This window comes from Lipotes vexillifer, unplaced genomic scaffold, assembly GCF_000442215.2.
Source record: "Lipotes vexillifer unplaced genomic scaffold, Lipotes_vexillifer_v1.1 scaffold1201, whole genome shotgun sequence".
Classification (NCBI taxonomy): domain Eukaryota; kingdom Metazoa; phylum Chordata; class Mammalia; order Artiodactyla; family Lipotidae; genus Lipotes; species Lipotes vexillifer.
In genome coordinates this window covers 1,443,201-1,456,638 of record NW_006783542.1, presented here as the reverse complement: position 1 = coordinate 1,456,638, position 13,438 = coordinate 1,443,201, and the positions used below count along the sequence as shown (strand labels likewise).

Below are 13,438 nucleotides of genomic sequence, written 5' to 3'. Positions count from 1 at the left end.
CCCCGCCCCGCACTTCCCATCCCCACCTGACAGTCTGGGGTAAGAGGAAGATGAGCTGGAGGAATTTGGACATTGTCCTGACAGCTGGACCCAGACCCATTGCTGCAATCACAGCCTGGATGAACAGGAAGCCAGGCAGTGGCCGCCATCCATCCGGGAGCTGTCGGGTGGTCCGGGGGATGCAGGGCATGCAGAGGCCGCGGTGCTGCACTGGCCATGGCCTGGGCCGGGCAGCCTTTCAGAGCTCCCGGCCCAGGAAGTGGCGGATGGAGGGAGCCTCCCCGTTTTCCTGAGTGACGGGGTTCATTGCGACAGAGCCGAGGTTCTGGGTTAGAAGAGGTGACCTGCGTTTTCCTTGAGCCCAGGCAGAGGAGGAGGCAGGGAATTGTGGGGTTAAGCTCTAGGTTTCAGAACCAGTTGGTCAGGGTTTGGATGTGAATTCTGTTTTTGTCCTCTGCATGGTGATGGGCAGGTTACTTGTTACAGGGGGGATAACAACACCTACCTCACGGCGGCCGGGGGGATGGGGGGGTGTGAGAATTAACAGGGAAGGAGCTCGGAAAACAAACAAAGCAGTTGGAGCAGTTGTGAGTGTTCAGTAAATGATAGCAGCTCCCCGACACACACACACACACATACCCACACACTACACACACATACACATACACACATACACACCACACACATACACATACATACACACATGCTCACACACACATACATGCCCACATACATACACAACACACACACCAGCACCACACATACACACCACACACATACATACACACACTCACATGCACACCACACACACACAATGCACATACACGCATGCTCACATACATACACACATGCTCACGTACACACACCACACACACATGCACACACATACACCACACACACACACACACACACACACACACACACACACACACACACACACACACGGCCCTGGTGTGGCTCAAGGACCCCTCAACAGCAGCTGACATCTCAGCCTGTCTGGGAGGTCTGGGAATTGGGCCTGTTTCCTCGGCTTCACAGAGCAGAGTCGGGAGAGCTTGGCTGCCTTGCTTCCAGGAGCTCGTGGTCCAGAGCAGGGTCCAGACAGGCCAAGGGCCACCTGCTCCCTGGATGAGCATCAGATCCCACCTGCTGTGGGCGGAGCAGCCAGAAGCCCCGCCCAATTCAGCCACACCCTCCGGCCGGCTGCAGAGACTGATCAAGGGCTGCCAGTGGCCAACAAGCTTAGGTGGGGCCTTTGGCCTCCAGCCGGGAGGAGGCCGCCAACAGCGTCATCGTCGTGGAGTCAACGATTCTCTGTACTCAGGACTTTGCGAGCTGCTTAGTTTTTTCAGAGGGAATAAGAGGCTTTGGCTCTGGCCAGCAGCGTCATCGTCGTGTAGTCAACGATTCTCTGTACTCAGGACTTTGCGAGCTGCTTAGTTTTTTCAGAGGGAATAAGAGGCTTTGGCTCTGGCCAGGGAGATGGTCCAGACTGCTGGCCCCAAGGACCCCTCTCTGCCCTCAAATGTTGCTTTAATCACGGACTGAAACGGGCCAGCCGGGCGGGGAGGCCTGCAGGCCTGCCTGCGGAGGAGTGGCCGCTGGCCGGGCGGTCCAGGGAAGCCAGGAATGCGGGGTGCGGGGGGTGGTACAGGAAGGAACAGGCAGGTCTGGGGCAGGGGTGGAGTGCAGCGGCTGCTGCAGGACTATAGCAGCTACAGGTCAGCCTCCTGTGTCTCTGGGGTCTCCGGCTGCGGCCGAGTTCCTGGGCATGGAGCTAGAGGATGTCCCCAGTCTGAGCATCTTCACAACCTGCTGATTCTCGGGGCCTAGAACAGCACCGGGTGCGCAGGTGTGTTTACGAGTGGGAGGAGGGTCACTTCTCTTTCAGTGCCATGGGCCTAAGTGTCCAGCTGGAATCAAGAATGAAGAATCACCCTCAGAATCAGGAGACCTTCACTCCAGAGGCAGAGCAAGGCCAGCAGGGTGTGGGCCTGGGTGGCATCAGGGACCTCAGCCCCTTGCTGGCCAGGCCTGGGTGAGTCCCCGAGAGAAGGTCCTCTGACCGTCCTGGTGCTTGCCTCTGGTTCCTACTCAGGTTGGCATCCACGATCCCTTTCCTGGGGCCTGGGCTCTGCAGGACGCTGCCCTAGACGGTCGGGGAGAGCAGCCTCCTCCCTGGGCTCGGCCCGCAGGGTACAGCCTGGTGGTCTGAGGAGGGGCCGCCAGTCCCCATCCGCAGGCGAGAGGGCTCGGCTCTGCAGGGACCTGCCCCGAGGCTGCTGCTTCTCCGAGCTGTAACGGCTCCCACCTGGGGCAGGTCAGCCCTGTGGGAAAGCAGAGCAGGTCTGGCCTCTCCCCGAGGTGGCAGCTGCTGGAACTGGGCTACTCCCCAGAACCCTGAGCGCCGGCGCGCTCTCAGAGCCCTGCACGCCCCCAGCACCAGCATCCATCACCTGCAGGCTGTGGTCCCTCGCCCGGCCCACCTGAAAGGGCTTCTGGGCTGGCAGGGAAGAATCAGGCCTGGAGGTGAGGCTGTGCTCCAGCCGGGCCCTGCTTCGCCTGACTCTATAAGCTGGAACTTTTCTGTGGGCCTTGGTTTTCCTTCCAGAAACAGAGAATTACTGTCTGTCTTGGGGTGGGGTGAGGGGGCCCTGGCCTCTCACCTGGGGCGGCCTCTACCCTGTGGCATCTGGAGTACATTTTCCCAGCAAATACACACAACCAGCCCGTAATTAAGTTTTTCTGTTTGTTTGGTTTTTGCTTAACATGGTTTGGTAGAAATTGATTTAGGCCTTCCTTCAAAATTCCCCTTAGTGGAGTTTCTGGAGGAGTCTGCAGGTGCCCAGACTGGACCGGGGTGGAGGCCAGAGGCCAGGGCCTCTGGGACAAGGCAGAGCGGAAGCGGCAGCGAGGTCGGGGTGTCCCCCTATTGAGGCTGGGGCTCAGGCAGGGGGCCGTCTGGAGGGCTCAGTCGTAGACCCTGGAGTCTCCTCTGGGCTGAGCCCCTGGGTCTCCTGCTGGCAAGGTCGCTCTGAGGAGACCTCCGTTTGTCTCGCCGTTCTGTCTCACTTTCTGCCTCCCCTCTGGTCTTGGAATTTCCAGGTTCGCTTGGGTCTTACGGGAAGCAATTCCAGGCCAACTTCCCACCCAAGAAGGAATGTTGGAGCCCCACCCCCTGCTGTTCCGGGGAGCCAAGCCCTAGGGAGGCGGTGGGAAGATCCATATTTGGGTCGCCTGAGTGCCGTAAGGACGTGGGGATCTCAGGGGCAGGACCAGAGGGTCCTTATTTAGTCTGAAATCTCCAACCTGAGGCCTGGGGGCAGAGAGCCGGCCTTTAAAGGCAAGGGGATGGCTGGGAGTTCCCTGGCGGTCCAGTGGTTAGTGGTGCTTTTACTGCCAAGGGCTCAGGTTCAGTGCCTGGTCAGGGAACTAAGATCCCATAAACCACACAGCAGGGAAAAATAAATAAATGAAGCTAGGGGCTGGCAAGCTGGCCAGAGCTGAGCGGAGCACCTCTTTGCAGGGGGGAGAGGCCGGCTCCTCCAGGGCTTCCCCGGAATCCATCTTCAGAAGCACGTGTTTGAGGATGTGGTCCAGGTGGACGCACTGAATCCCAAATCTGCGGACCTTCGTGGGACCCTATTAGAATCATAGGCCAAGACCTAAAGAAGCAGGGGAAGTCGGGTCTCTTGAGAGAAGGACTTGGGGGTTGGAAGCCGATGATATTTGGAGGCCTGGCCCCCCGCCTTGTGTTCCCATGGCACTAACTCTGTATCACACTATAGGAGCAGCGGATGTTTATGATGACCTACTGTGCACAGGGTACTGTGCTAAGTACTCCCCGGGTGAGGGCTCATTTAATTCTCACAGCCACCTTTTGGGGGGAGGCTGTCATCTGCATCTAGCTGTGGACACGTGGGCTGGGAAGGGCCGGGGAGAGAGATTGGGCTCTAGGCATCTGACTCTACATGACCCTGGGCTCCGAACTGTTTTACTCTGGGTCGCTGGACACAGCCCTGCTCTGAGATCCACAGGAAGATACAGGCGGCCCGCAGGCTTTCCAGTTTATCCCATTCCAGTCTCTTAACCTTGGAGTCGGGAAATTCTTCCCAGCATCTGACCTCAGTCTCTCCCGTGGCAAAGTGATTCTGAGATTAGAAATTGCAGATCTTGCTGACGTGTTGAGCACAACCTGTATCTCATTTCAAAGCCCGCCATGCCAGGTGCTTAATAAATATTGCCCTTCCCCTCTGGGAGCATCACTTCCCCGGCACCCCTGCCCCCAAGCCTGTAGGGCTTCCTCTTCTGTCGGGACACATGATCGCTCTGTCAAGGGCAGAGTGAAGGTCCAGCAGGCTTCCTGGGGCTTGGGGTCAGTCTAAGTTCTCGGCTTCTGAACCCGGGGACTTCTGAGGGTGCAGAGGACCAAGGAAGACCCATGTGGTTCCTGGTGGGGGGCGGCTCGGCCAGCATCCTTAGACCCCTCCTCTCTCCTCCCAGGTCCCTGGCCATCCTGACCCCTGTCACCAGGCTCCTGAAAGATCGGGATATTACGTGTGCAGAGTCCCAGGGAGCTTCGGCTCTCGGGGTGCTTGCAGCGAACCGACTCCCCGTAACCCTCTTTCCTCTGCAGTGGTCTGCAAGAAGAATCTGGACAGCACCACTGTGGCCGTGCACGGCGAGGAGATTTACTGCAAATCCTGCTATGGCAAGAAGTATGGGCCCAAGGGCTACGGCTACGGGCAGGGCGCGGGCACGCTGAGCATGGACAAGGGGGAGTCGCTCGGCATCAAGCACGAGGAGTGAGTACGCCCCTCCCAGGTGTAGGAGCACCTACTGTGTGTCAGGCCAGTCAGAGGAGCGGGGCCCAGCAGGGAATGAAACAGGCCAGGCTCTTCCCTATACGGCGGAGCCGCAGCCCCAAGTGTCATGGGTGTCAGAGCTGGGAGGGGCCCTAAGAATCCCTGGGTCCCGTCTCTTCTTTCCACGGATGAGAAAACCCAGCCGGTCTCGGTGACTTGCTGGGGGCCCTACAGCCAGTGAGTGTCCGAGCCGGACCAGCTTGCACCCCTGCTCATGGGGGCGTCAGTTCCCTTCCCCGGAATCACGGGGTGTCACTAGGTCCCCAGCACCCACTGACCACTGACCTGCTGTGAGTGGAGGTGCTGGTGGTCAGCCTGCCAGCTCCTTGGCCCTGGGCGTTGGGGGGATGCATGGAAGTGATGGATGAGTTCCCACATTTCGGCCAAGGTCACTGCCCCAGTGGGGGTGACTGGTCAACAGATTTCTCCTGGAAGGACTCTCATAACCGGCAGGCCGAAGGAGTGAGGGGCAGAGGAGGGCAGTTCCTAGCAAACGAGGTGTTCTGTGACTCCAATGTTTTAACTGGGGGGCTGAGCGAAGTCTGAGTGCCCGCCCCTGGTGTGTCCATCTGTAAAGTGGGAGGTGACCCTACAGGACCAGGCAGCTGCGGCCTTGTAACAGGCTGGGCCAGGTGGAGGCGGGGTGGTGCCCACACGGTGCCAGACCCCCGCCCGTACTGCTGCCTGTATGTCATGTCACCGCACGTCCTTCCCCACGCAGGGGCCCCAGCCACAGGCCCACCACCAACCCCAATGCGGCCAAGTTTGCCCAGAAGATCGGCGGCTCTGAGTGCTGCCCGCGGTGCAGCCAGGCTGTCTACGCCGCTGAGAAGGTGATTGGTGCTGGGAAGGTAAGGCGGCTGCTGGGCCAGCGGGAGGTGTGGGGATGCGGGCCGGCCAGGCCCCTTCCTGAAGCGTGGCTTCCGGAGCTCTGCGAGTGAGACCCTAGCTCTGCTCAGCCAGCCCAAGCCGTGGGCTGCAACTCCCTCCCTTCGTTTCAAAGCCCACCGTGAAGGGGAAACCTTTGTCCCCGTGCTTGCTTGTCCCCTGTGGCTTCTGGTCTCCAGGGGGCTGAATCCCTCCCCGCTTGAGAGTAACAGCCTCACCCCTGGTGGAACTGATTTTTAAGCGCCTACGGACACTTCCTAGGGAGCTGCCAATCTATGGGTATCTCTAGAATCAGGGGCCGCAGACTTCTCAGGGTGCGTGGACACAAGCCCTGAAAAGAATATGCAAACTTTTGTGGGATCCTGTCTCTCCCTGGGAAGACGATCCATAGCATTCGTCAGATTTTCAAAAAGGTTTGTGAGCCAGAAATGTTAAGAACCACTTGAAAATCCACATACATCCTGTTTCAGAGGATGTGGACTCAGAAACCCACCCACGTCCCCGCAGGGCAGAGCTTCCCAAGGTTCAGGCCTACCACAGCCTCCTGGGATCTTTTCTAACTGCCTCGCCTGCCCTTCCCCCTCGGTATTCTGATAGTAGCTGCCCGGGTCACCAAAACACAGTGGGGTCCCCTCCCTCAGAGAGGCTGTGGGCAGGGGTCAGGATTTGCAGCCTGGGACCAGCAGTCGGGGACCACTGAAGGGGCATATTCAGGATGGGTGCCCGGTGGGGGTTTCTGGACCTTCACACGAGGCTCGGCCAGGCTCACACGGTCAGCTGTGCAGCCACGGGGCCTGGAGCCTGTCTGCAGCTTCTCTGGACCTGCGTCTTGGCCTCCGAAGCTTTTCAACCTTGAGGAGGGGCCGGGGGGGTAGACAGGGAACTCACACGTAGGACAAGTCTAGATCCAGCACTGGTGCCTGCTGGGGGGCTGGGGGGGCCGGGGTCTGGAGGCAGGAGGCAACGTGCGCGGGTCTGGCTGCCAGGAAGCCGGAGGGCACGCAGTTTCCTTTCTCATCTCCACCCCAGGCACGGGCAGCCATTCGAGGGAGTCTCTTTGCCCTTAAAAGGCCTTGTTTTGTCCCGTCTGCTGCTGCCGGCCTCTGGCTTTCCCGGTTCTGCAGAGCTGTCAGCCCGCTTGGCTGCGCTGCCGGAGCTGGCAGCTGATCCGGGTTTGGCAGGCTCCCGCCAGGGGTGCAGACCCAGGCCACCTTCCCTGGGGAGGCTGTTGGCTGTGCTGCCTCTGAGCTCCTCGTAGGAGCACGAGGCTCCTTGCCTTTCCCTGCGAGTTCAGCGCAGCTCGTGGACCCTTTCTCCTTCCAGTGGTGCCGGGCGCCTCCTCTGTGCCAGGCCCCTGCCCAGCTGCGCCACCCCTCCTGCCGCGGTGACGGCCTTTGGGCAAACCAGGCACCTGTTCTAGGATCCAGAGGCCTGGCGGATCATGAAAGCCTGCCCTGTGGCCAGGCTGCGTCTGTATGGTCCTCACATCCGGCTGCGTCTGTCTGGTCCTCACATACGGCTGCGAGGGCGGCAGTGGTCTCCCCGTGAGGAGTGAGGAGGCCGTGCACCTGGAGGTGCTGGGGGTAGAGGCAGGTGCTCCAGTGGTCCCGGGCAGGATGGTCCAGATGAGGCTGGGCCGGCCCTGACGGTGGGAGCTGGGGAGCGGCTGCCTTAGCGGTGGTCCCACCCCTGGCCTGCTGCCCCTGCCCACCCAGCGCTTTCTCCAGGAGGTGGGGTTAGGGTCCCTCCAGCAGCGGGCTGGTCGGCCTTCACGAGTGCTTTTATCATGTCTAGGGGAACGGCTGGGGTCAGTACTAACTGCTTCCTTCCCTCCCCAGTCCTGGCATAAGTCCTGCTTCCGGTGCGCTAAGTGCGGCAAAGGCCTCGAGTCCACCACCCTGGCTGACAAGGATGGCGAGATTTACTGCAAAGGTGGGTTGTCCCTCCCCCACGTCTTCCCTTCCTGGGGGTCTGAGGGGCAGAGGGCCGAAGGCCTTGCTAGATGCCGGCCCCTTCCGGGCCTCGGAGTCCATTCCAGAGCGTCTAGTGAGACCCTTTCCCGTTAGTGCTGAGGGGGAGCCCGGCGGAGGAAGTGACTTGGCCAGAGTCACGGGCAGATCGGGGCAGGCTGAGGCAGAGCCTGGGCTCCAGGCTCCCGGCCCAGAGCTCTGACAGCAGATGACGCTTCTCCCGGGATTTCAGACGCAGGGGAATGGCCACACCGTGGAGCCAGGGACCTCCTCGCTGTTGGAGTTGACAGGGAGGGGGCAGCCTGGTGGGCTTCGCTGCTCCAGGGGCCCGGCCAGGCGCTGCGGTTGTGGGAGGGCTGGGAGGTGTGGCCGGGGGCGTCCTCACCCCTCTGCTCTCTCTGCAGGATGCTATGCTAAAAACTTCGGGCCCAAGGGCTTCGGCTTTGGGCAGGGAGCTGGGGCTCTGGTCCACTCTGAGTGAGCCTGCCCGTCGCGTGCCCACGCCTGTGCTTCTCATCACCACCCCTTCCTGGCAGCCTCACGACCTCCACGATTCATCCTCCCTTCAGGCCTGCACGCGTCACTAAGGACTTGAACTGGGGTGTCTGGCTCCCTTTGCTTCGGGCGTCTGCAGGAGGCCGCACCCCTCCAAGGCGCTCCCTCCGCCTGGGACCTGCTGCCCATCACTAGCAGGAGGCCTTGGGGCTCTGGGTCTCCCCCTGGCCCCGCCCCACCCTGCAGACCCCTGTCCTCAGCCTCTTAGCTGCATGTCTGTCATCAGTGGAGCCCAGCGGGCGGGGAGCGGGACCGGGTGGGGTGGGAAAGGCTGTGCTTCTTGTCGGGGAGAGGGGCTCCCTGGAGTCCCTCAGAGCCGGCCTGGGGAGTCCCAGCTTGGGAGTTCCTGGGGGACACGCAGGCAGGTGCACACCACAGGGGCCACCTGCCCCGCTTGGCCTGTTGCCTTTGAGACTGGGGGCAGGTGTCTCCCCACTCGGGTGGAGAGCGAGCCAGGCCTAAGGGCCCCAGAGTCAGGATGTGGTCTGGCCTCCCCAGGGTCGTGCTCCCTGTGGGACGGGGACCCTAATGAAACACTCCAACATCACTGCACTGTCAGAGGCCCAAACCTGAGGGTGCATAACTCTGCCCCCAGCCCCGGGTCCTGAGGCCGGGGCTCTGTCCTTAGCACGCCTGCCTGACCCTCAGACGTGGAGGGAGGTACACACGGCCTGTCTTCACCTGGACACCCTTCCCCTGCCCCCAGCCTTCTCCAGCGACCCCTCTCTGGGCACGCCACCCACCCCTTCCAGGCCCCCAGGTCCAGAGCAGCAGGGGGGGGGGCCAGGCCCCGCTGCCCCCTGGGGACGGAGTGGGGCTGCCCTCTGGACCGTGGGCTGCAGCGCGGGCTCTATTCAAGCTGATTCCGCACCCGTCCAATAAAGCTGTCAGAACAGAACTCTGGCGCCCTGTCCTGCTCTGGACCCCCGTGGGGCTGGGAGGGGACTTGATGGGAGCAACGGAAAGTTAGCAGGAGGTCTGGTGGGCCTCCTGCTGCGGCCGCTTCCTGCTGTGCTGGGGCTGCTTCCTCCCTAGCGTCCGTTGTAACTGAACCCGCTGTTCCGGAGTGACCCGACCAACCCAATCCTGCTGCCACATCTGGGGGTGGGAACTGTGTGGGCTTGGAATTTGAGGGGCTCAGCAAGGCCCCCAAACTGTGCTGAGAACTTTTCCCAGCTTGGAAAGTCGCAGAGTGAGAGGGAAACTCAGCCAGAGGAATGTGCATGTCAAATCCAGAAAGCTCACTTCTGCCCAGGAGGCAGGCAGTGGAGTGAGGGCTGGGAGTCCGAGATCAGGTCCAAGCTCTGTCGTGGGGCAGGGCCTGCTGCCTGGCTCACAGATGGCCGTCTTCTCACTGTGTCCCCCTCCCCCCCCCCACCCCGCCCCGTGGCGGGAGGAGCTGGAGAGAGTTTCCAGGGGTCGCTAATCCCACTCATGGGGGCTCCACCCTCCCGACCTGATCACCTCCCAGAGGACCCACCTCCAAATACCATTACCTGGGGATCAGGTTTCAACACATGACTATGAGGGGTGGGGAGGACAGCATTCAGTCAATAGCATTTGGTCCCCCAAATTCATGTCCTTTTCACATGCAAAATTCACAATAGCCCCAAAGTCTTAACTCTCCTTCCAGAGACTTAAAGTCTCACGTGGTGTCGCGTACACTGGACGTGGGAGAAACCCCAGGCCTGAGGCAAATTCCTTTTCAGCTGTGAATCTGTGAATAATATGTGTCCTGTGCTTCCAAGGCACAAAGGTGGGACACACAGAGGACAGACATTCCCGTTCCAATAGGGAGAAACAGGAAAGAAGAAAGGAGTGGCAGAACCGAGTAATTCCTAAACCGAATGGGGCAAGTTCCACTAGACCACGAACCTCGAGACCAGTCCTCGGCCCTCTGGCCCCACCGTGGTGGGGCGGCTCCTGGTGGCCCCCTCACCGGAACCCTGGGGTGGGGGTGGCCCTCGCACTTGTTTTTAAAAATGGAAGTCTTTTTTTTAAAACATTATTAGTTCTTTTATTTTAAATTTATTTACTTATTTATTTATTTTTGGCTGCGTTGGGTCTTCGTTGCTGCGCGCGGGCTTTCTCTAGTTGCGGCGAGCGGGGGCTACTCTTAGTTGCGGGGCTTGGGCTTCTCATTGCGGTGGCTTCTCTTGTTGAGGAGCATGGGCTCTAGGCGCGCGGGCTTCAGTAGTTGTGGCACGTGGGCTCAGTAGCTGTGGCTCACGGGCTCTAGAGCGTGGGCTCAGTAGTTGTGGCGCGAGGGCTTAGTTGCTCTGCGGCATGTGGGATCTTCCCGGACCAGGGATTGAACCCCTGTCCGCTGCATTGGCAGGCGGATTCTTAACCACTGAGCCACCAGGGAAGCCCCTTGCCCTCACGCTCTTGTGATGGGAGTGGCGGCCCTGGTCTCTGAGTCACCTCCTGGGCCATCCCCCCATTGTCCTGGGGAACAGCATTCGGCTTCCTTGAGGGGCTGACTTGTCCTAACCTTATCGTAGGTCACTCAGCCGCACCCTGAGTGCACTGTTTCTGCAAGTAGGGTAGGCTGGGAATGTCCATATCTTTAAGGTCTGCTTCCTGTGTGCTCCGTGCGAGGCCAGCCTCCAGGCTCTTCTCTCCTCTTGCGTTTCCATTTCCTGGGAGGAGCCAGGCTGGTCCTTCCACAGTTTGCTCAGAGCTCTCCTTGGCTAAATACCATTGCTCTCAAGTTCTACCTTCCACAAAACACCAGAGTCTGAACACGCTCGAGCCACATTCTTTGCTACTTTTTAACAAGGGTCCCCCTTGTCTCCTTTCCAATAAAACACCCCTCATTTCTGTCATCAGAATGGCCTTTGTCATCCACATTTCTACAACATTCTGCTCAGAATTACTTCCTCCTTATTCCCTGAGACAACTCAGGCTTTCTCTCCAACTCTCTTCTTTCTGAGCTCTCACCAGAATCCCCTCTAAGGGTCTGTTCACAACAATGTAGGTTTTTTCTAGCAGACATTTCCAAACCCCTCCAGCCTCTACCCATCACCCAGCTCCAAAGCCATTTCCACGTTTGTAGGTGTCTGTTACAGCAGCAGCCTACTTCCTGCACCCATTTCTGCCTTGGTCAGTTCAGGCTAACAAAATACCATAAGTTAAGTGGTTTATAAACAGCAGAAGTTTATTTCTCACTGTTCTGGAGGCTGGGAGTCCAAGATCAAGGTGCTGGCAGATTCAGTGTCTGGGGAGAACCCACCCCCTGGTTCATAGACGGCCGTCTTTCTGCTGCGTCCTCACATGTGTACCTCACAAGGGGGTGAGGGGGCTCGCTGGCTTTTATGAGGGCACTAATCCCACTCACGAGGGCTCCTTCCTCAAGCCCTAATCACCTCCCAAAGGCTCCATCTCCTAATACCATCACCTTGGGGGTTAGGATTTCAACATATGAATTCTGCGGGGACACAACCTTTAGTGTCCGGTGGGTCACCTCAGCCAAGTCCACGGAAGAGCAAACTTTTTCTAAATGAGCTCATCTGAGAGCTTGCAGTGTCCTTCATCTGAGGGATGTGCCTGTCGCATGCTTTGGGGCTGGGCTTCCCTGCCCACAATGTGAATTCACAAGACAACAATAAGCAGCTGCTTTAACAACAGCAAGTCTGTGCATCGTGTCCGTATGACCAGATCCAAGAGTGGCCTTGATGGACTCCTTCCCTGACTCTGGGAATGGGCCCTAAACATACAAGATTGGTATACACCAGTCAGTGCTATAGAGCTGTAGGTAAGTGCAAGGTGAGCTCCCGGTGGGGCAAGGGCTCCATCATCTTGATAACATCTCTATGTCCAGCCCAGGATGTGGCCAACTGGACGTTCTCCCTGAGGGTTTCTGCATCAGGGAGGATGGATGGTTTCACAAACAGATCATCCGACCACTGGCTGCTCTGGGAGGGCCCACAGGAGTGGCCGGGATGGGACATCTGGGCCCCATAGCTGGGAACAGGCTGCCCTCTGCTGGTAGCTCGGGGGCCCCTGGCGCCCCAGCACAAGGCCATCTGCCAGGCTCCTACACTAGCTGTCAAGTTCAGGAACACCAGTCATCCAGAGTAGCCATGGTGCGGAGGGGGCGGATGCACCTCCTGGGAGTGAAACTGGGTAAAAACAGAAGGCTGTACCCAGAGGCCGGTGGCTGGCCAGGAAGCCCCTAAGGTCAGCGTGGGGCGGGCAGCAGGGGAGGAGGGGGGTGGAAGCCCACCTGCAGTGAGTGAAACCCAGTTCCCCTAAAACCGAGTCCCCCTGCCGAGTTCATGATTAATCTCTCTACCCAAAACCTTATTCCCTTTCTTATCCCACCCCTCAGGATTGAGGAGTGTCAAAGTAAAGGGGGGGCGGGGATTGAAACCAAGCAGGACCCTGCAGGACCTTCCCGGGTACAAAAGCCCCTCCATGTCCCCCGTTTCTTGCTTGTAAGAAAAGGCTTTAGTCTCTTAGGGCTTCCCTGAGTTTCAAAGAGCAGACTCAAGCAGTTACTAACTAGGGAAGAGAGGGAATGCAGAAAGAAAAGAAATGCAGTTAAGCAAGAAAAGTAATGATACTAGTTCAGCAATAAAAGAGGCCTAGTTCCTCCTCAAGGGTTTTTTTTTTGCGATATGTGGGCCTCTCACTGTCGTGGCCTTTCCCGTTGCCGGACGCGCAAGCTCAGCGGCCACGGCTCACAGGCCCAGCCGCCACGCGGCTCACGGGCCTAGCCGCTACGCGGCATGTGGGATCCTCCCAGACCGGGGCACGAACCCGTATCCCCTGCATCGGCAGGCGGACTCCCAACCACTGCGCCACCAGGGAGGCCCCCCCGTTTCTTGTTTGCAGAAAAAGGTTTTGGTCTCTGGGGCCTTCTCTGAGTTCCAAAGAGCAGGCTCAACAGTTAATGATCAGGACAAGATCACAGGCCTCCTAGTTCCTCCTGAAGGGATGTAGGTAAGAATCTTTGAGTCGTTCTGCAGAATCTAAGACCCCCACCTGCTGGAGGACGGTGGCTACATGCTGACCACAAGGATGTAGACCCCAGACAGATTGGAACCAGAAGGTTGATGGTTGAGATTCCCGAAATATCACCCTGTTACCTCACCACCAACCAACCAGAAGGTCCAGGAGCAGATCAGACATCCCATAACCCTCTCCCCTCACACT

The 13,438-nt window shown here is 59.0% G+C and overlaps 1 protein-coding gene across 2 annotated transcripts in view; it reads left to right on the top strand.

Moving 5' to 3' along the window:
* CSRP1 (cysteine and glycine rich protein 1) overlaps positions 1-8,204 on the top strand; it is a 22,543-nt gene extending 14,339 nt beyond the window's left edge. Inside the window, exons 4-7 of one of the 2 annotated variants that reach the window (XM_007456143.1) lie at positions 4,637-4,805; positions 5,587-5,716; positions 7,592-7,685; positions 8,128-8,204. In XM_007456143.1, the coding sequence (XP_007456205.1) occupies positions 4,637-4,805; positions 5,587-5,716; positions 7,592-7,685; positions 8,128-8,204 (470 nt within the window). The remainder of the gene's footprint in view (positions 1-4,636; positions 4,806-5,586; positions 5,717-7,591; positions 7,686-8,127) is intronic. The other variant, XM_007456144.1, reaches the window with a different exon arrangement.
* Positions 8,205-13,438: the final 5,234 nt, after the last annotated feature.